Source organism: Xenopus tropicalis, chromosome 4 (assembly GCF_000004195.4).
Source record: "Xenopus tropicalis strain Nigerian chromosome 4, UCB_Xtro_10.0, whole genome shotgun sequence".
NCBI classification, from domain to species: domain Eukaryota; kingdom Metazoa; phylum Chordata; class Amphibia; order Anura; family Pipidae; genus Xenopus; species Xenopus tropicalis.
Genome location: NC_030680.2, coordinates 108,520,777 through 108,542,679, shown reverse-complemented (window position 1 = coordinate 108,542,679; position 21,903 = coordinate 108,520,777). Strand labels below are relative to the sequence as shown.

Sequence of the window (21,903 nt, the reverse complement as noted above, 5' to 3'; positions counted from 1 at the left end):
AACCTGGCACCACTCCATTAGATATAGATAGAATAGGGTTTTATATAGGTTCATAGTAGAAATAAGGATACACTGATGGGAATTCTTCTAGCAGTATAAAAATTCAAATATTTTTCCTACTGATCTTTAACAAACGCTATGTGCTGCAACGTTCGAATTTGCGTCTACTATCAGCAATAATATAGCAAGAAAATGTTTAGAACCGGAAGGATTATACTGCTCATATCATTTATTCATGTGTTGCAACACATGTAGGACACAACTGCCCTTTATATAGAAATGCTCCTAGATTGGTGGCCCAATAGAAATCTTTTGGTTCTATATCAGGCCAGTCATACCCTGAGAATAATTATGCATGTGCTGTTTAAGGGGCCATGGAAGAAGAGAACAGCTTTGATTCTTTATCTATGGGGGCAGGAAGAAAGGTAAGTTCTCTGGGAGGGGAGTGGCATAGGGTCTACCACCTTATGTGGCAGAGCCCACAGTATCACCAAAAGTGAGGAGCATACACAGGTAGCCACAAACGTTATCAGCCTTTCCACCAGCTCCACTTTTAAGCTAGACCCCTCTTAACAGAGAACTTTCTGCTTAGTTGCTGTGTTTCACCCATTTAGTTGCGTGGGCTTGGATCCCACTTTTGTATAGTATGGTATTGCCAACTATCTTTTTATATCTCGATACTAGTATGCTGGTGTTGAACTACACATATCATCAGTGCATGTTTGAATGGAGCTGGAGCCATGATATATTTGGTAATTGGATTCAAAAGGCTGTTGAATGCATTAGGGTTGTTAATGCTTTTAAAAAACAATAAATATGGGTACATTTCTTTTGACAAATAAGACTGACTGCAGTTTATACAAGTAGAGCACTTAGGGAGTAGGTATCTTAAACCTGATACACCTTGTGTGTCTATCTAATCCACGCCTTTCACTGTTGTAGCCAAACAATAGGATCCAGTCCAACCCCCGATGCAGAATCTTCTCCATAAACAGATCAATGAATTACAGCAAAATAAACAAAAAACTGCTATAAACTAGAGACGAAAACATAAAATACATACTACTTATATACAATGTTTTGCAATATTTACAGAAAAGGGAGTGTGCATTAGGGAGGTATACATGTTTATACACAGCAATGTCCTCTTTGCACAAAAAAATGTCTAATTTACAGCCTGTACATTCCCCTTCTTTGATATCAGCAGTTATTTCCCAAACATTTCTCTATGGTATGTTGGTAATCTTACACTGTAATGCTCTTTGCGCAAAAAGGAAAACAAAAGAAAAAAACACCCCAGCAAAACTGTTGTCTTATTCACACAGAATGACCATGCAGTTTCAGCCCCATACATATTCTGAAATGAATACGACCATGTTCTTAGACAGCTAAGGTTTCAGAGCTCACACCTAACATAACAAAGGTATAGGATGACATAGGGTCCAGTGACATACTCATTTAAATGGGGCTTTTAATGGCCCCCACCACCTTCACCCCTCCCCTCCGCAAGGGGCCCCCAACACCCACCCAATCCCCTCCCCCGAGCGCGCCTAAATTAAACTTACCTGTGGCGCGTCGGGGGAGGGAGAGCAGCAGGTTAGTGGAGCGCCTTGCAGGGAGGTATCGGGTCTGTGCTGCCGGGGCCCACCAGATTTTTTTCCAGTGCCCTGGCGGCCCAGTTCGAAGCTGGTTTCCTATCAGGTCAGCTTATTAGGTCAACTTTTTTAAGTACAATCCTTCTATATTTAGAGGAGTGTCATGTGCTGGTAAATTCTTAGTTTTAGCATATGTCTCCTTTAACCCATTAATAAATACACCTATAAAAATCCCAGAATACAAAGTGAGTGCATTTTTTGTGATCTTCCCCTTATTGTCTCATGAAGTACATAGGAGCCAATGTAGCACTAGGAATAGTATTTCTGGCATTATATTATCCAGCCATATTTTTATGCCCTTTTTCAACCCTTTAGATGTACTTGGTCAATTCACCATATAGTGAAACTATGATAAAATTATATCAAGCCACAGTATAAATAAGTATAGAATAAATCTGATGCATGAATGTGTAGCTCTTTGCAAGCTGCCAACCATATAGGGCTAAGCTGAAATCTGTGTGGCACAGGATTCCATTTCATCTCTGCAATCTGATGCCAGCCTGTTTAGAAGCCAATGCAGCACTGTATTAGGGTTCCATTACCACAACCATAACTGTATACATATCAGTGCAGTCTGCAGCACACATCTAAATTAACTGCTAATTACTCATGCAGAATGTGAATGTTATATTAATCTGGTTTTAAAGGGATCATTTGGCAACATTACTTTGTGCATATATTGTAGCACTCCCTTATTTGCAATATGTATTGTGCAGGGGACAATGTTGAAATATATATAACCTCACATTAGGCAAATTTCCTGTTTTCTTTCACTTAGCTGGTAAAACCATATTGATGCAAACAGAATGTTTTTCTTCTCAAGTTCTGGGCCCACAGGTAGCTGTGGATTAGGAGGGGTGGAAGTTGTAAAATATTTTCAAAAATTAAATATTGGTCTTCAAGGGGAAGTCAAATTTCTAACTCATGCAGGAATCAGCCACTGATAGCAGCTGAAATCTGTTGGTGAGTGATAATCACTGCAGCCTTTTAAAAATATTATTTACATGTTGGTGAATACAACTTTATAATCTGTGACCGGTTCAGTTAAAATGATGAGGACAGCTGCACTGTGATTTTAGGACAATAAATTCTTGGTCTGTAGATAAACGCAGGCCGAGAATCTGCCCCTATGCTCCAAAAAGCCATTGCATCAGCCTGAGCAGATTTCAGTGCAAAACTGCTCATGTACTGTATGCAGGTCCAAAATCTGCTGTGGATGCAGGCACATCAACAAGCTTTTTGAAGTGTAGAATTCTGGGCCTGCATTTATCCACAGGCCAAGAATCTGCCCCATGTGGCAGTGCCCTAAAAGATACAGTAACCCAATATTTACTTTACATTGGGGCTAATTCTTTTTAGAGAGGGATCATGCATTTGAGGGATTTTAAATGCAGAAAGCCCTAAACTGTACAGACCTTTAAACAAGATAATGGCTAGAGGGTTTGTATGTCATGCTGAATGGCAAGCACCTGAGAGAATAGCAAGGGAACTGTAAAGTCTTGGTCCATGGTAGAAAGTGAAAAAAAGTGTGTTCTTGCAAAAACATAGACAGTGTGTATGATACACTTTATTTATATATTGCACATACAATAGACAATGTTAAACAGTAGTTCTCTAGCACAATTGCACATCAATGAATCACGCAGTGGAGCAATGCACACATAAGCATCTGACTCTTCATGTTCTATCTAACGTGATAAGGCTATAGGAAGACAGTATGATATATTTTATATTAACAGATTTTGTGTCACAGCACTTACAATCCTTTAAGTCTGCGAAAGCCTTTGCCATGACTTGCTGCATTTTTAGTATTGCACCTTTCCTTATACATTCTTCTCACAGGGAACACAGTGCTCTTGTTTTGCAGAAAAAAACTTCCTATAACACCTGACACTGTAGCATCTCAGGAATTACAGACCAGAAGCATGAAGCCTTGTCTAGGGGCAGCATTTTTAGCACCACTGTGTGTCTGCCATGTACAGGCAGCACCCTTGAGAACTTGGCCAGCTCGTGAGATTATTAGTATCTCTAGAAATGTATTTACATTTATTAAGAACAGCATCATTTATTAATAAAACGTAACCCTAAATCTGTTGAAAAGAGCTGCAAGAGCATACCTACAGTTCTACTAATGAACAAAATGTGCTATATGCAGAGCAAATCAAGCAGTGGAAGGAGGGCATCTGTTTCACTACCTAGGCATTAACGGTGATAAACAAATCATTGCAGGAATGTTTACCACATTACATTGATAAGCTATGAAACCTGCTTATCATTTGCTTCTTTATACCATGGAGATGGAGCATTTTCACCTCAGTTAAACAGGATGATTTCAAGATGATAGTTCTCTACAAGTCATACAGGACCTCCAAAATTACGGAGATTGACCAGGCCTGAGTTTCACAGCTGAAGGGGCAATACTGACCATTCTCATTGGTTAGTTCTGGGAGGCCTTTCCAGGAAGATCTGCAAGACAAAAACCATAAAGCAATGAAAGAAGCTCCATAATGCATGTGTTGTGAGATCTAGTGAACCAGTACTTTCAATATAATAAATATAAGAAACATATATATCCTGGATATTTAAAATATAAGAATATTAGAAACTAAGATCAGGAACTGTAATATATGTGGTGTGATGAAATGTAGGTTTCATGCCTGTCCTGCAGAAAAGGGTTTCCAATTACTGGCAAAAAAGTGAATCATGCAGAATAGTATTTATCCTGTGCTGAGAGATTTTTGTTCTTGGTATGAGTGATGCTTACGGATGAAAGGTTTTTTGACTATATAGATGTACAGATGTCATGTAACAGCATGGAGTCTTCTGTGTGCTTACCTTTCTAAGTGTGTATAATGGCGAGAGAGGACATTCTTCACCAAAACCACAGTTTTCTGGTATGATTCTCGATCCATCAGTTTTGCAAAATGTAACTTGGCACGCAGGAAATATCCTATGGGCCACATCCATTCCTAGGAGGAGAAACCAGTGCTTGCTGTAAACTTAAGCCCTATTGATATATTTCATTGAGATATAAAAGAATATATTTTTTACCGGTCCTTGATGATAATTAAATCCCTTTGACAAGTTGTAATTGTCATTGTCCAAAGCATTGTCGTACACTCCACAATAAACCATGTCACTATAAAACAAAAATACATTGGCTTTACACACAGAAATCATCATTGCAGGCCCAAACAATGAGCAAAGTGTTTTGATTTAAAAGTATTTCTTTAGAAATAAGTTCTACTTTTTCAGTACTGTATCTTAATGGTGGATACAAATTACAGAATAGGGAAGCATTCATTGTTTATACAAACTTTATTTCAGTTTTGAAATGCTTCTGCCTTTTACACAACAAATAAATGCAACTCCTTATTTCCAAGAAGCACATTATATGGCTAATAACTTCCTTATTCCCTTCTAGAAATGCATGTCAACTGGGGGGCGGGGTAAAGGTAGTTGCCTAAGGACTGGACTGAATTTATTAATCAGACTTCTCTATCTGGCAGTCTGTCAAACAAGTCTGGCTTTGGTGGTGCCAACTGTTATGTTTGGTCTGGGGCTAATTTTTTATCATTTCAGTTAATGCCCCTTATTCCAGTGAAAGCAAACAAGACTTACTTTTACAGTGGCTTGGCTGATCTGCCCTGACCTTAAAGTGATACTGACACAAAAAAACGACTTTTCAAAATAATAATGTGCATCAAATGTTAGCTATAGGTTATGCTGACCATTTTTTGTTTAAACTTTTGCTTTTGCCAGTAAATGTTACCTTGAAGATTGAACCCGACTGTTTTACAGCCCGACTGCCACTTCTTTCCCTGTCTGTTATCTATCTCTTCACTGACATCATGTGACAAAGGCGGGCCCTGCTCTTTTTTTTTCCTTACTTCTAGGCAGTCCGTGCATTGCCTAAACAAGTGACCTGTTCCTCCTCACATCTGAACTGTGAGTTTGCTGTCTATTAATCATGCTGTTTATTATCTGCTCGTGCCTGCATGACCTGCGTTGTCTCCCCTCTCCACATACTTTGATGCCGGACACAGCCCAGCCCCACAGACAACAGTGTCCTGCACGCTGATCTGAGAACCCACAGCCTCTAACTCTTTGCTGCCGGAGGTCAATTTTGCGAGTCAGGCAAGCAGCAAGATTGTGATTAGCTGCACTTTTCAAACTGAATGCATAGGAGGTGCTTTTAAACACCAACTGACTATTGCAGCACAAACATGGCAGCGCCCTCAGGCAGTTAAATAGGGGATAGTACAGGAAATATAAGTGTAATAGCCAAGTAGTTTTACACTGAAATGAAAAAGCTAATACAATAATATAGCAATGAGAGGTTTAAAAAGCATTTTGATTTTTGGTGTCAGTATCCCTTTAACCCATCTAAATAACTATAGGATGAACTGAAATGCTAACAGCAAGCCAGGCCAATTACCCAACATCTGTGTTTAGTCTCACTTGTGCTTTGGTGGCTGAACAGAAATACATGATTCTAGCAATGCTTCTACAGCTAATGGGAAGCCTTCCCAGAAAAAAAGAGGTTGTTCTACAAGCAAAGGGAAGCCCAAGTTCATATTATACCCTGGGTTTTGGATATGTTAGCAAGTCGGGTGTCTAGAAGCATATGACCTTATAATGTATATTTTACCAGGTTTCATAAAGCACAGAAAAGAAAGCATTAATATTGTGGAAGGCAGAGCAGATAGATACAGTCCAATAAAGAAGTCGATTCAGGGGGCCTGAAGTTTGTTGTAAGATAATGAGCATTAAAGACAATATGTTGAAAACACAATGTAGTAAAAAAATTGTATAGGGAAATTAAGTAATTAAAAAAAGAGTGCAGAAATCATCATTACCCCCCTGTTTTATTTAAGCAGATGAAGTCTGACTGAAGTGACTGATGTAGGAACCATAGAACATTGTGACATTGGGTGACACATGTGATGCACCACTAAAACTGCTCCATCTGTAGGTATTAATTACTTCACTCTTTTGAATTGCACATTTGCTTTAAACCAAATATAAATATAAAAATAGAGAATTATGCATTAAAACAAGCTAAAAATTATTATTCAACCCCTGGACCCAATAAGTCTTTTGTTTTCATAACTGTGTCAGACTGACCAAAGAAAGTTGCTGATTGGTTGCTATGGATTACCAGACCTGAAAAAACTTTAGCCTATGATATTTTTTTCTTACAAATACATACTCTGGGTCCAGTGTCTTCATTCCCAACGGGCCCATTAGTTTTTTCTCTGTTATCTCGAGAGCTTTCCAAGCATTCTTTGGAGTGAACAGTTCTGGGGCCTGAAACACACACAAGAAATATATTAAATGGCATATTTATTATAATGTGTAAGCAAGCAACCAATCAGCAATTGGATTTGAATGGTCACGTAAAAGTTAGAAAACTGATTGCCAATGGCAACATCACCTGTAACGTTGGCTTACACACTATAATAAATATCCCCCCCAAAAAATGCTATTCTGCGACAATTTGCAATTGGTCTTCACTTTTTATATTTACGGTTTTTGAACTATTTAGCTTTTTGTTTAGCAGCTCTCCAGTTCCCAATTTTGGCCAATTTAACCTAGCAACCAGGCAGTGATTTGAAAAAGAGACAAACATATGAGTGGAGGATGGCCTAAATAGACAAATAAGTATAAAAAAAAAAAAGTAGTAATAACAATACAATTGTAAGATTACTACAGAACAATAGTTTTTGAGCTGGGGTCATTTTAAAGCTGGAAAGAGTCAGAACAAGAAAGGCATATAATTCAAAAACTATAATAAATAAAAAATGAAGATCAGTTAAAAAGTTGCTAAGAATAGGCCACTCTATAACAAACTAAAAGTTAACCCAAAGGTGAACCACCCCTTTAAGAACCACAACAGCATATTACTGTATATGTTGCAATAGGTTTTTTTTATATAACAACCCCTTGTTTTTAATAAGCATTTCAGGCAAAATGGAAACAGGAAACATAAGATACTCTGTGAGTTCAGACATGCATCTAATATAAATACAGGGCATCTAAGAGGGGACTTTGTTGATGAGGAAAAATTAATGTAATAATCCAGATTTAATCTAGTTCTTAAATGTTGCAGAAAGTGACATTTTCTGGGCTTTCTAATACTTGGCCAGTATCTTGGTTTGCCATGAGGCATGCATTATAAATGTAAGCTTCTCAGCCCAGCCTCCAACAATATTGCAAAACATCAAACAGTTCTTAAAGGAACAGTTCAGTATAAAAATGAAACTGGGTAAAATAGACAGACTGCACAAAATAAAAAAATATTTGTACTATAGTTAGTTAGGCAAAAATATAATCTATAAAGGCTGGAGTGAATAGATGTTTAACATAATAGCCAGAACACTGCTTCCTGATTTCAGCTCTTTGACCTCTCAGTCAGTGACTTTAGGTGAGACCACATAGGAAATAACTGTTTAGTTTGTTTGTGAGCACGCAGGTAATTTAGGTCAAAGATCAGGCTTTCTCTTGCCTTTTCTCAAGATTGGTTACTGACTGCTAACAGCTTAGAGAGTTGTAAAGCAGGAAGTAGAGTTCTGGCCATTATGTTAGACATCTGTTAACTCCAGCCTTTATAGATTACATTATTGCCAAACTAACTATATTGAAAACATTTTTTATTTTGCACAGTCTATCTATTTTACATAGTTTCATTTTTACACTGAACTGTTCCTGTAAATGAGATGAGCAGCAGCATTCTTTTCACATACCTAATCCAGCCAAATGTGTATGCAGAAATACATTTATGTAAAACAAATGGATATAAAAGCAGTTTCTATAAATTGGCAAATAATTGTCTTCTTATGCCCACACTTCAGCATTTTACCTTATACCCGTGACAGTGTTATAGAGACTCACCACAACCATGGCCACAGGGAAGTTGGGTCGGAGCTGGTAATCACACCAGGGGCTGGAAGCTCCAAAGCTGTCCTTGTAGATACCACGCTTATGGACAAGGTCTGGGCGCTGCTCATTGGGATCAGAAATATTTTCAGATACAAAGAACTTCTTCTCAAAATTATCTTGGATGCGCTGGTTCCACTCAGAGAAAGTCAATGTCACTTCTCTACCTAAAGAGGAAAAGTATTACATGATAAAAAAAAAAAAAAACTAATTATACATCAAAAAATACTGATTAAGTGATGTTGTGGCTAAGTACAACTATAACTGATGTTCCTTCAATTAAGCAGAGGGCACATGTTGGTCCACAAGTGTATTGAGCAGATGTTTTATTTCCACAATGCAGCATTTTTCCCAGCAACTGAACTGCAACGATTAATGAAGGGCACTGCGGAAATCCTGTCGCTACCACCTGTTTCGGAGGCACAGCAGTGCTCAGTTCGCAATGGAAGGCTGAAAGGACAGTGGTCCAGAATGCAACAATTCAGAAGTGCAATAAAAGCATTTGATGCAAGTACCTTAATGAAAGTGATTTTACATGCAACTGACTGTAGGGAAAGATTTGCAGACATACATGAGACCTCAAGGTTTAGTTTGAAGTGTACCTCACTTATCAGTGACCAATTTGCTGCATGTATTTGTGAGTATATGGTGAATATTGTGACTGCTTCTTGAAAGATACGTAATACTTATTTTGCATGTCTTTTGATTTATTTTTTTCTTAAACATTTGTTTTGTTTAAATATAACAGTGCTTTATTTATATTTGTAGAACATAAAGATATTATAAAAAGAGGTTAACCACTCCCATCATCCCACACAATTTGCAGCTCTGCATAGTTTTTATCCTGTTGTTTTGCATATACCTTTTCCAGATACTTACCATCCCTTAGCACAGTCACTCCTTTGTATGGATACAGCTTCTTTTCACTCAGATCCTGAAGCCAACGCACAGTGGATTTACAAAGGCCAACAATTTCCACAGCAGAGCCATCTCTAGTATAGAAAATGTCAATAAAATTCAGTAAGTCAATGTTCCCTGGTATAAGTGAGAAGTAAGGCAGAGCAGCAAATGGACAAACTTTAGTAAGGCAGTGCCTCCTGCTGTACACAAACTGGAAAAGGAGATAACAGATATTGGATCATGGCTGTGGGTCACCAGGCATACAAATTGAAATAAATATCTACTATATGTAGATGCCTTAAAGATATTTAGCGCTACATTCATATTTAAGTCATTAAATAAGTATGAAGGGGAAGGAAAATACAATTCACAATATTAAACCAATATGAAACCATCTTATTCCTAAGAACAGATAGGGAACAGATATACAATTGGAGAATAGTATGAAAACAAGTTGAGTAGTTAAGAGTCTTAGATACTGTTGAGTTTGATGCATTATTTTTGTCAGCACCCAGCCTGTGCCCGATACTGGTGAGTGCCGATTCTTTACAAGACTGTATATAAATGTTTGATATATATTGCTATAGTAGGTTGTGTGCCCCCTCCTCAGCACACTTGCAATCATAATACTTTGGTGCCATGTTTTTCTATAGAGGAAAGCCCAGTTTCTTTATATGCCAACAGTAGTTTGTTTACCTGAATGAATGCTCTGTTAGCGGATACATATTACATGTAAGTGAAGCAAGTATTTGTTTTGGGAAAATTCAAATATTTAAGAATCAAACAGCTCCAAGCAGTAATTAGCAAACTGCAAGTGTTTTTCTAAGCAATGTAAGCATGCTACCTGTTTCAGGAAAAGCCCTTTATTCAAGTGTACACTTGCTATGAAAATACACTGCTAAGAAAAACACTTGCAGTTTGATAATTACTGCTTAAAGCTGTTTGATTCTTCTGTCTTTGAATTTGCTTATTATACTTTGGAGCAGTCCACACATCTGGAATCTACAGCCTTATGAACTTTGATTACATTAAACAATCTTATTCTTATTTAATTTTGCAAGTAGCTACATTATTATTATTAAAATAACATATTTATAAAGTGCCCCCATATTCTGTAGCACTGTACAATAGTTGTATGTACTGAACATACAGATCATATACAAATATTGACCAATACAAAAAGTAAGGAGGGTCCTGCTCAACAGAGCTTACAGTCTTACAATTACCTTGGAGTTGCTGGGATTCCTTTACTTCGAGCTCTCTCGCTTTCCCCCATTTTGTCCATCCATGTCCCACAATTTAATCTGTTTCCTCCAAATACAAAACCAGTTTCCAGATCTACTCCAGCAACGATATTAAAGCCTAAAACAAAATAATCAGGAGCTAGTAATAGCCAGGCAAACTTCCACAATTAGGACTTTGTATTAACCAGAATATATGCCTCTCAACTGAACAGGCATAAAACTGACATACATATTCAAGGATTCTTATATGATCGTCATAACTTTTGGGAGCAGATTTATTAAAATGTGAGATTAGAGTTCACCACAGAAGTGTATTTATCAATGTGTGAAAGTTACCATTCGATTAATATGCTTCTAAAAATCCCATTGGAATGAATAAAAAGTGGGTACATTTTTCTGTGGTGAGTTCTAATCTCACATTTTGATAAATTTGTCCCTGGTGTAAATGTGAAAATAATGATAAATACACATCTACCACAGATAAAACAAATGTATTTGTACATGCAGTACTTGTTATTACACAGTGCACAGAACTGTGCTTGTTGAAAAGGTAAGGGGGTGAGGTTATGTACTTTCCAGCAGCATGTAAATCAGAGTAAAAAAACACTGTAATACCACACTCACCTTCATCTCTCATGTTTCTGTCTATCTGAGGGCCAGCGTTCCTCTCCCGGAAGTTGATGCCCAGAGCATGGCGCTGCAAAGCCTCCTGTATAACTTCATACAATGGCTGATCCTATAGAAAGACATGTTATTACAACTTTCACCTTAACCCAAATTGACAGCTGCATAACAATTTATGACATGGACACCTCTGGTAAGTATGCGTGGGAAATGTATTTCATGATAGATGCATTATAAAACAAATAAAAAAACAAACAGATGTAAACTTTACAGCCCTGGTATTAATCACCAGAGCACTAGAGGAACAAATGACATATTTTACTATATATTTTACAGAATTATCCAACCAAGGCTATCCCTGTGAAAGCAGTTGCTTACCACTTGTCCTGCTGGTTGTGTGGGGGAATCATCTGTTGGGTACATCCTGGAGACAGGGCACTGTAAGATTGCAGAACCATTTGGAACAGTGATACAGTAATCCTGTATACATTGCAACCACCACCACACAGCATCACGACAGTTGTATCTAGCATATGTCCCCTGACCCAAAAGGTTAGGGATTAGCCCATGTCTCAGAGTTCCAGCAAATGCCAGGATAATGTTCCTGAAAATAAACAAAATAAAAAATTAGTACGAAAAGCAAACAAATCTAATTTTAAATGAAACAGGAGGGCATAGCTTGTTGTTACTTTTTTGAAAATTTCAAGCCTGTCTACTGCTAAAAACTGCAACCATATTCTAATTTATGTTTATAGTATTATAACCAATTAAAATATTGGTAAAAGGTACAATACAGTCAGGATATCACTTTGTGCTACCAAGGCTAAAGCTGGCCGTACACAGTCATATTTTAGTTGTCCAACGAACGTTCAGATATTGATTGTAGGTTTAAATGCAACAATCTAAAACTTAACATTCAGACTGAAATTGTAGGATAAATACCTAAAAATAGCAAATAGGAGGATGTTCTAAACATAAATAATTGGCAGACACCAATCATATGTAACCTGTCCGATCTAAACGACCGATCGGCACTGTATGAATATTAGTAGGACGATAATTCTGAGCCCGCACACAGTCCGAAAATGATTATACTGGTGCGTGTATGCCAAGCTTGATATTAATATAATGCTTTATCTAAAATAATGTTTCATAAAAATTCTGCTCTAAAGGGAAGTGTTTTAAACACAAGAACAATCATTACAAGCATGAGGCTGAAGGCAGAGTGCTTTTATACAGGTCATAGAACTCCGAGGTGAGTACTAATATCCTCATATTTTTAAACATGATAATTTGTCACGACTCACTGAAATTTGTGTATTATAATAAATAAGGTTCCCCCTGTTGTAAAATAAAATATAAGGATATTAGAAGTCACCTAGGAGAAATATTTTAAAGCACCAAAAAAATTGTTAGTCTTACCTGGCTTCAAGGTAGCTTCCAGTGATTAACAACAATCCTCTCAGGGATATGAATGTATCCCTTCCCCAGCATCGGAAAATTCCAGAAGAGAAATGAGGAAGACCTGAGTAAAACAATTCAGATTTAGGTAGGTCTAGGCATTTAGAAATCTAAGCAAGCATTTAAGAATACAGTGCATAAAAGACCAAAAGGCTAAGACTGCCAAATGGATTTTGTTATATGGTGGGGGAGGTGATTAGAAGTGGCTTAAAGTTTTTTATATGGATCAGAATGTTGACAAGACCCCAGTGAGGGTTAAAATGTGCTCTTTTTCTTTTTGGTGAAATAAAATGCAATTATAATACACTAATTTTTGTTTGAACCACAAGACCCTTAGTGCTGGTTGTGTTTGATTTGGTATATACATATATATATATAGAAAATGATCATCTGTGGCCAGCACACCCTTCAATGTTTCATCAAAAAATTTTTTATTGCAGATATATTGTTAAAACCAACGTTTCGGTCCTTGTTAGGACCTTTCTCAAGGAAATATGCAATAAAATTTTTTTTGATGAAACATTGAAGGGTGTGCTGGCCACAGATGATCATTTTCTATGCATACATAATTTTGGCTAAGCACCCCGCAGAATATTGAGCCTTGGAGTGCGGACACCATTTGGATTGACATATATATATATATATATATATTGACATATATATATATATATATATATATATATATACCAAATCAAACACAACCAGCACCAAGGGTCTTGTGGTTCAAACAAATATTAGTGTATTATAATTGCATGTACAACCGACGTTTCGGTCCCTTTTGGGACCTTTTTCAAGGTATATATATATATATTATATACATACATATATATATATTGCAAAGATAAGCCGGCACTCTCGTTAAATAAGAGTCAATAGTGCCTGGGTGCAGTATATATAAAGTATGTACAGAAAAAATGAGAGATGCCGCACTCACAGGTCTTAGTGAAAAATCAAGAAAATTTTTTTATTCAGGCAGACTAACGTTTCGGCTGATTCCCCAGCCTTTCTCAAAGTGAACACACATTACAGCAACCCCCTCATAAACCGAAAATGGCGCCAAAATTCCACTGGTGACGTCACTACCAGTGTAATACGTGATTGCCCAACACCAATGCATTTTCTATACATTGGTGTTGGGCAATCACGTATTACACTGGTAGTGACGTCACCAGTGGAATTTTGGCGCCATTTTCGGTTTATGAGTGGGTTGCTGTAATGTGTGTTCACTTTGAGAAAGGCTGGGGAATCAGCCGAAACGTTAGTCTGCCTGAATAAAAAAATTTTCTTGATTTTTCACTAAGACCTGTGAGTGCGGCATCTCTCATTTTTTCTGTACATATATATACATATATATTTATATATAAAAAATTGTTATATCAATATTTCCCCCTTCCTCTGATTCTTTCTAATGCTTATTTACACACCCTTCTTTAAAGAATCAAGACCAACATTTTATCTGGATATAAGGCACAGTTCATTATTACCAGCAGCTAAAGAGGGACAGCACTGCTCCTTTTCCTGTGTAATGCTGTTAAGGCGGTATGGGACATCTTGCAGAGAGGGTGATAGCACAGGTAAGGCAGGGAACCTTCCCACTCCACACATCTGCACAGATCCAAGGGCCAAGTGTTTAATGAGGGTGGATCCATTCTGAACAAAGCTGTGAAAGAATAAATAGAAAATGTATTAATACTTTAGTGTATACTTCGATTTCATCTATTTTAGGTTGTGCCTTTGTGAAACAGCTTTATAATGTGTCTTATTAAAGAATAACTACCAAATAATCAACTTTTTGAAAACATTTTTAGCTCTCTCTTGCAGAAAGGGCTATCGAAATGTAAGTCAAAAGACTCCAAAGGTCTTTCTTTAATTAAAACGTATACAGAGAAAATATATAGCCTTTGAATGCATCTGTAACCTAACATTGCAGGTGATATTGCAGGGTAGTGAATAAAGCAAATAAGTACCTGGACATCTGTTTCCATGCAGCATCTAGGAGGGTTGTGTATGCCCCCACCAGGATGGCATCAAAATAACATGGAATGAGATAACGTGGGATCTGCTTCAAATAGGAGAACATAGCCTGAAACCATTTACCCACCTGCAAAAAAAGGAAGTTTAAAAATTAATATCTATTAAAATCCTCAAATCACAATTAGCAGAGTATCATACATTAATGGCCTACTGACATTCCCTTACTGCAGCATTTGATCTTTGACAGAAAAATGCTATTGCCTGTATCTTGTTTTTTAATACAATTCTATTTGAAAGTGTTCCTTTAGTGTGCCAAGGCACAGAGACATTAATGGTTGTCGTCTATAAGTTAACGCTATTAGGAAATATACACCTTTTGTCAACCTAAACGTAGCCATATACGTTAAAAATCCGCTTGTTTGGTGGATCTTCTCTCGATATGCCGAGCGGGGGATATCGGGCTAATTCTGTCTGAATTACAACATATTGTATAGGAACTATTAGACCAAGGACCGCATCAATGAGCCGATGAGGTCCCTGTTTCGATGGGAAAAATCAAACCTGCCCGACTGACACCTGGACGATTTTTGGCCAGATTTTGATTGGGTGGCCCATCGGACAAAAGGGCTCGAATTGGCAGAATAAATCTGTCCATGTATGGCCACCTTAAGACTTAGTGCCTATGTTTTACTCTGGAAACAAGTAAGGCTTTTCTATTATAACAAGCTATTTGAACAAACATGTTTTTACACATTCACTCATTTATTATTTGCCATATGATTTACTTTTGTGGTCTGAAACTGCTAATCAGAACTAAGCACAGATCACAGCCTGTGCAAAAGAAGATCTCCCACTCCTACTAACACAAAGGCCGCCATCAGCAACTATGGGGCCTAAATCAAATTATTTATCTGCACCTCCCACCTGAACACAAACACATTATTCCAACTTTTTTGGCCAGGTAGGACAAAAGGTTAAATTTGATAAATGCCACAGTAACCACAGATACTATGGTACAAACCACCAAATCATATTACTGAACACCAGGGGTGTAACTATAGAGTAAACAGACCCTGCAACCACCTTAGGGCCCTACAAACAACAGGGGGCCTCTGTGGGAACAGCAGCTGTAATATATGTTTATGGAAAATACCTTATTCTGAAAGTTTTTACAGGTTCAGCGATCTTGCTGTGAGGCCTAGTCTTTCAATTGCTTTTATGTTCATGTAGGAGACACTCTTAACATCCAGTAAATTAATCCCAATATAAACAGCTGATGTTACACTATAATAAGTAGTTCATATAAATAGTTCTATTTATAAAATGTGCTAACGAGTCAGTCAGTTGACTGGGGGAAGTGGAATTTGCCCTAAGTTTAAACCTACCCACCTACCTGCCCGTTACACTTTTCTACGAACATAATTTATGTAAGTTTAGGGGCTCATATATTTTGCTATGGGGCCCAATAACTAGTCACTCCATTGCTGGAAAGTTCATTTAGGAGATGCTCATATCATTCAGGAAATAGGTTCCAATATAAACAGCTGATGTTACCCTATATAAAGTAGCCCATATAAATAGTTACAAATGAATGTACCAACAAGTTAGTTAAATCATTGGGGGGCATGGAATATACATAACGTCTTTTAATTAACTAGGGGGTCAGTGAAGTTTGTCATAATTTTAAATCCTACTCTTCTGTCTACCCCTGTCACACTGCTCTGGTGACACATAAGCTAAGTAATTTACTAGGCAAGTCACTTAATGTTTTTTGAGAGTATTATCATAAGCATTTACATAAGTTATGCAATTTGCGTAAATTTCACTGTGCAGCTGGGCCTCCCTTCCGACAAGAACTTGACTGGGACAACAGTAACCGATGGCAGCCCTAAGTGACACAGCATAGAGCAGAAAGCACGATTTCTATGAAAAAGTAGCAGATATGTGGGGAATTTTAACCATTATTTTATATGTTAATAATCCAAAAAAAAAGAATTGATGGTTAAAATTATAAGCTCCATTGAGAAAGGCCAAGCTCACCTTCTGTAACAATTATTTGATATACTCTTTTATTGCACAGCTCTGCAGAATATGTGGGTGCTTTATAGATATACAATACCCAAAAGCCATGAATATCCTATACAATATAACCTTATAAACGATGCTTAGTGATGTCATTAGTTATTATTGGTACTTAGTGATGTAATTTCTGTCACAAGACTCACTGAAACTTGTGTATTATAATAAATACATAATAAATAAAAGTACCCCTGCTGAAAAATATAAGGATATTAGACATTACCCTGGAGTTCCAGGACCTGTATAAAAGCATAGCTATTGAACTCCTCAGTGACTTATAACATCCTTATATTTTACAGGATGGTACTTTATTCACTATATAATAATACTAATAATAATAATGTGTCAGCACCACTTTTAGCCACATGTTAATTGACTAGGAAATATCTAAGTATCTAAATGTCCAATAATTGGTATTCCCTCATTTGTGTGGAAGGAGGGCTGCATCCTTGGTGCTTACTCACTTCTGCGCATGGCCCTCCACGTGCAATCAGACGGTTACTGACATAATCAATCATCCAATCCCCACACCTCAGATTGTCGCAGAAGGGATGCCCAAGATCATTCTTTGGTCTGATGTCCACCATCACAGATATTAAACCTGGAAGTGGAAGAAATGGTATAATATGAAGGCTATCAGGGACTTGCAAAGACCCGTGGGTTTCTGAAATGTATTTTGCGATGTCCCGCTGAGACCTGTAGCAAAATTTGCACACCTGCTGTAAAAAGGTTTCGCAATAACAAAACTGATGCTGATGGGGCCCAGATGCAGACGGTGCAGCTGTGCCCATGTCCCCCGAGGGGTTGCAGGCCCAGGTGCGATTGCTCCCCTCACCCCCGGTAGTTCTGCCACTGCCGTCTTGTCTTTCCTACAACCAGCAGAAATTTTACTCCAGGATCCACCTGCATTTCAGGATTATCTGTCCAAACAGTCACCTGACTTGCCATACATGCCCAGATGGTTGGGCAGTATGGTCTAAATCAACCAAACTGCAGCACAAATCTGACCATGCAAGCTTTAGTCAAAACAGACTGCATCAAACCCCTATTGTCACCCTGGCAGGTACAGAGAGCACTGTATTAGTAACAGCAATTGAAATATCTGCAAAAAGTGAAGAGATAACTTATGAATTTTGAAAAAAAAGGCCCATATCATTCTGAGTGTTTCAATGAAGAAACTCTTCAGGACTTCTTCAATGCTCTATTAAATTAAAACAATAAAATGCACTAAGCACTGTGTACCTTGTAGACCAGCATACTTTAGTGGGGTCCAGTTTGGGATATTGTAGCAGCCACCCCCATCTTCCTGTTCCTCCGAATCACAGCGGTACAGTACTTGATTAAGATCAGCTAGAGACAGTTTTGCAGCAATACTGTGGGGAAAAGAGGATATGGTGCTAATAAGGCACACCGTAATACAAAAGGGCCAGATCAGTGGATACTTCATTTTCAACATTGGGAGTCCCCATCAATCTGTTGCATTTAGCTTATTAAGTTGATAATGGTGCAATGCAATTAACATGTAAGTTCACTTTATTTGCTTGAATATAACTGGTAGTTGGTTGTACATGTGAATGTCACTGCTTTGCATGTGGTAATGTATCATATATTATGTATACAATTGTTGATTCAGAATGCCAATTTGTTGTGCAAACATAAATGTTACTGCAGTTTCTGTTCTGTAAGCAAGTAACTTACTGGACAACACACTGATGCTATTTGATGCAATGCTAGAGAAGTCAAAATTAATTCCAATGAGAGACTTTCATCTTAGCCACAATTCAGTACTTACGATGCAAAAGGCACCTTCAGGATAGGATGAGCCTGGTCATCTGGCAAACTTCCAGAGGTGAAGTGTGGTGTAAACTGGATCAGGTGACTACGCAGGATGCCTACTGATTCTTGGGCTTTAGGGTCCAAACTTACCCTATAAATAACACAGTGATATGATAATTAATATGTTTATTCTCAGATTGGGAATATATTTACCATTCAGTTTACATTCAGTTTACGTCTGCTGAAAAGCAAATAAATCCATTAGGATTGTTTTGCTGCCAATATGGATTCATGTAGTTTAGTTACCATCAAGTACAAGCTACTGCTTTATTACTACAGAGATAAAGGAAATCATTTTTAACAAATTAAATTGTTTACAATGGACTTTATGGGAAAGAGCCTTTCCGTAATTCAGAATTTTCTGGATAATGGGTCTCTGGATAAAGGAACCCATACCTTTCTATCTACTGTTACGAAATAAATACATAAATATATAACAAACAAACGAAATATATATATTATAGGCCAAGTAGCACACAAGTAGCCAGGGTGCTCAAAAATATTTTGTAAGACATGTTTGGCAAAACTCAGGACTTGTTAAATTCATCAGTTTTATTGATAATCAGTAGTCTGTATGCACTGACCATGTTGTTTATAGAGTTTTGGATACATAAATACATATGAAATATGAAAAATACACAAATAGTGTGCATCTTGCAGCTTGTGGGTTTAAACACATTTTGCAATCAAAGATAACCAACTTTAATATAAAACAGGGACTCGGTACCTGAAAATAATCACACTTCCAGGGGTCAGATTCTCGAAGTCTATTTCCTGAACAAATTCATTTGGTCCTTTGGTTGTGATGCCAGCTTGTTTTACAATCTTGCTTTCTTTCAGCTGTAAGGAAAAGCCATCCATTCCTCAGTGAAAGGATCCTTGTGCAGTTTAACATATACAAGATGCAATGAACTGCTGAGAAACTACCTGGATGTGCTCCCTGATCTCCACTGTATATTGGGGCAGGCCATTAATGAATTTCTCATCTTGTGAATATGGCTCAGCTTTCCGCTCAACTGTTCTTGCTTCTAGAATCACTTCCTCTATTTTTCCTGAAAAAAGGGAAAAATCCTGCAATTTACCCATCACAATAAAACAGAAATACAATGTCTTTTTGTCTCGGCTTTATTTACTGCATTACATACAGCTAAATGTTAAATGCATATATCCCTATTACATTCTTTTCTCCTTCTCCCTTCATTCCACTTTCCTCAAATTGTGTATGTAAAGTGTATGTAACCTTTTGTCCAGCTTCTGCACCTTTAACCTCTACTGTCTTTATCCAGCTTCTCTACCTTAACTTACCTACCCTTATCAATCTTCAGCACCCTAAGACCCCCCCCCCCCCCATCCAGCTACCGTAAACCCATTTTTCTGTCCAGCTTTTCAACCATATCTCCTTGTCTCTATTCAACATCTTTACCCTTAACCCCTTTGTCTTAAATCAACTTCTACACCCTAACCCCCTTAACCAAACCAGCTTCTCTACCCTAACACCCTCTTGTCCCTATTTAGCTTCTTTATCCTACTGCCCTTGCTGCATCTTTTCAACCTTAACCACTATTCTGTGCCTTACTACCTTCTGTAACCCCCATCTCTGTCCTTTTCCAGCTTCTACTACTTGATAATTCTGTACCTTTTTTAGCAGTTGCAAAGAATATTGGAAAAATATTTGTTTCATGATCACTGATCTCTAATGGTAGCTAAATATGTGTGATAAAGCACTAGCGGATAGTATTCATTTATTTCATTTAGAGACAATATTACTTGATAGAAATACAAACCAAATACTGTTCATGACAACAAACAACTGACAGCAATAAAGAATTGTCTGGAGATACCATAGTGACATGAAGGAGCTTAAAAGCAGTACCTGGAATACACATCTGTGGTACTTCCTTGCTATAGAAAGAGTTTTTAGGGTCTCTAAAGGCTGTTCTGGACACCGCCACCACAGACTGGTGTGTATGTGGACAATGACGTGTCACTGCAACTATATCCTCATCCACCTGATCCACATACACCTAGAAGAGGGCAAAGAGAAGGAAAAGTAAAAGAGGATAGCTCAGGAAAGGGGGAGAGAAAAAAACAGACTGAAGGAGGAAAAGAGAAAATGGACTGGAGTGAGAATATTATGCAGTTAGAAATGAAAAGGGAGAAAGATAAACAGAAAACAACCTCCAGACAGAAAACAACCTCCTCCCAAACAGCTAGGAAACTGAAGGTTCAATAAAGACACTGGGTACCCCTCTAATTTTTAATGTATTGTCTTACAAATATTTAGTAAGGGTTAGCATTAAATCTCAGTTTGCATGATGTGCCCAAAAGAAAATCACTTTTGATCCAATATTAATTACTTTAGACAATCCTAATTCACTACCAAGAATGAGAGAAGAAAATATGGGCTCTTTGCCACAACTTTGCTGCATTAGCTTACACATTGTTTTGTCAAAGCACTAAAAAACACTGGCACATGGTGATACAAGGTTATGCATGTTATTTGGCAGTGATCAGACAATTCCTCTGCAAGCCTTTCAGCTTTAGGCTGATGCTACATAGGGCTGATTCTCGGCCTGTAACCCATCTCACTTAGGTTCTGAAAAAGCTTTTGTAACAAACCATCAGTATCATCTTGAATGTAAAAATAAACAAGATTCAAGGATACACACAGAAAAAAAAGAGAGATATAGAAATATACAGACAGAGTATATGAATAGGAAGCAGAGTGCAAGCAGAGAGCATACCTGCAGGAATCCACGAGCTGCTAACTCCTGGTGAAGTTTGTTTAGAGCTCTCTTTCCAGCAATGATCCCACTTTGCCCATTCACATCTCTTGGGATAGGAGCAGCCATCTTTGGGTTCCATTTTGTATAAAACCTCTCTTCAGATACCACAGAGATCTGCCATAGGGAATTCATGTACATTCTCACAAACATTTCTAACTATATTTGTGCCTGTCTAAAATATAGTGCAACACTGAATTTATCAATATGTTTATACAGTGAATTTGATATGGATCAGAATAGTGCTTGTCAGCTCAAAGCAGCTAAATACATACTAACTGACACAAGTATAAGTTTTAATAAATATGTTTTGTTAAAAACTTTCCTGGCTAATTGTAATGTTCCTGATTTTGATAAACAGAAGATTATCAAACGGCTTGAATCCCCAGTTCAGCGTTTGATACATTA

General features: G+C 37.5%; 1 protein-coding gene across 5 annotated transcripts in view; it reads right to left on the bottom strand.

Moving 5' to 3' along the window:
* Positions 1 to 3,202: 3,202 nt before the first annotated feature.
* The window catches only part of agl (amylo-alpha-1, 6-glucosidase, 4-alpha-glucanotransferase), a 53,385-nt gene continuing 34,684 nt past the window's right edge, over positions 3,203 to 21,903 (bottom strand). For all 5 annotated transcript variants that reach the window (XM_031901015.1, XM_031901016.1, XM_031901017.1 and 2 more), the window contains exons 16-34: positions 21,457 to 21,612; positions 20,586 to 20,736; positions 19,640 to 19,764; positions 19,440 to 19,552; positions 18,669 to 18,803; positions 18,119 to 18,249; positions 17,341 to 17,477; positions 14,791 to 14,924; positions 14,308 to 14,483; positions 12,785 to 12,887; positions 11,741 to 11,966; positions 11,363 to 11,474; positions 10,721 to 10,856; positions 9,474 to 9,586; positions 8,550 to 8,761; positions 6,868 to 6,965; positions 4,707 to 4,794; positions 4,491 to 4,624; positions 3,203 to 4,121 (exon numbers count right to left, since the gene is read on the bottom strand). In XM_031901015.1, the coding sequence (XP_031756875.1) occupies positions 4,004 to 4,121; positions 4,491 to 4,624; positions 4,707 to 4,794; positions 6,868 to 6,965; positions 8,550 to 8,761; positions 9,474 to 9,586; positions 10,721 to 10,856; positions 11,363 to 11,474; positions 11,741 to 11,966; positions 12,785 to 12,887; positions 14,308 to 14,483; positions 14,791 to 14,924; positions 17,341 to 17,477; positions 18,119 to 18,249; positions 18,669 to 18,803; positions 19,440 to 19,552; positions 19,640 to 19,764; positions 20,586 to 20,736; positions 21,457 to 21,612 (2,598 nt within the window). In that variant the 3' untranslated portion in view covers positions 3,203 to 4,003. The remainder of the gene's footprint in view (positions 4,122 to 4,490; positions 4,625 to 4,706; positions 4,795 to 6,867; positions 6,966 to 8,549; positions 8,762 to 9,473; positions 9,587 to 10,720; positions 10,857 to 11,362; positions 11,475 to 11,740; positions 11,967 to 12,784; positions 12,888 to 14,307; positions 14,484 to 14,790; positions 14,925 to 17,340; positions 17,478 to 18,118; positions 18,250 to 18,668; positions 18,804 to 19,439; positions 19,553 to 19,639; positions 19,765 to 20,585; positions 20,737 to 21,456; positions 21,613 to 21,903) is intronic.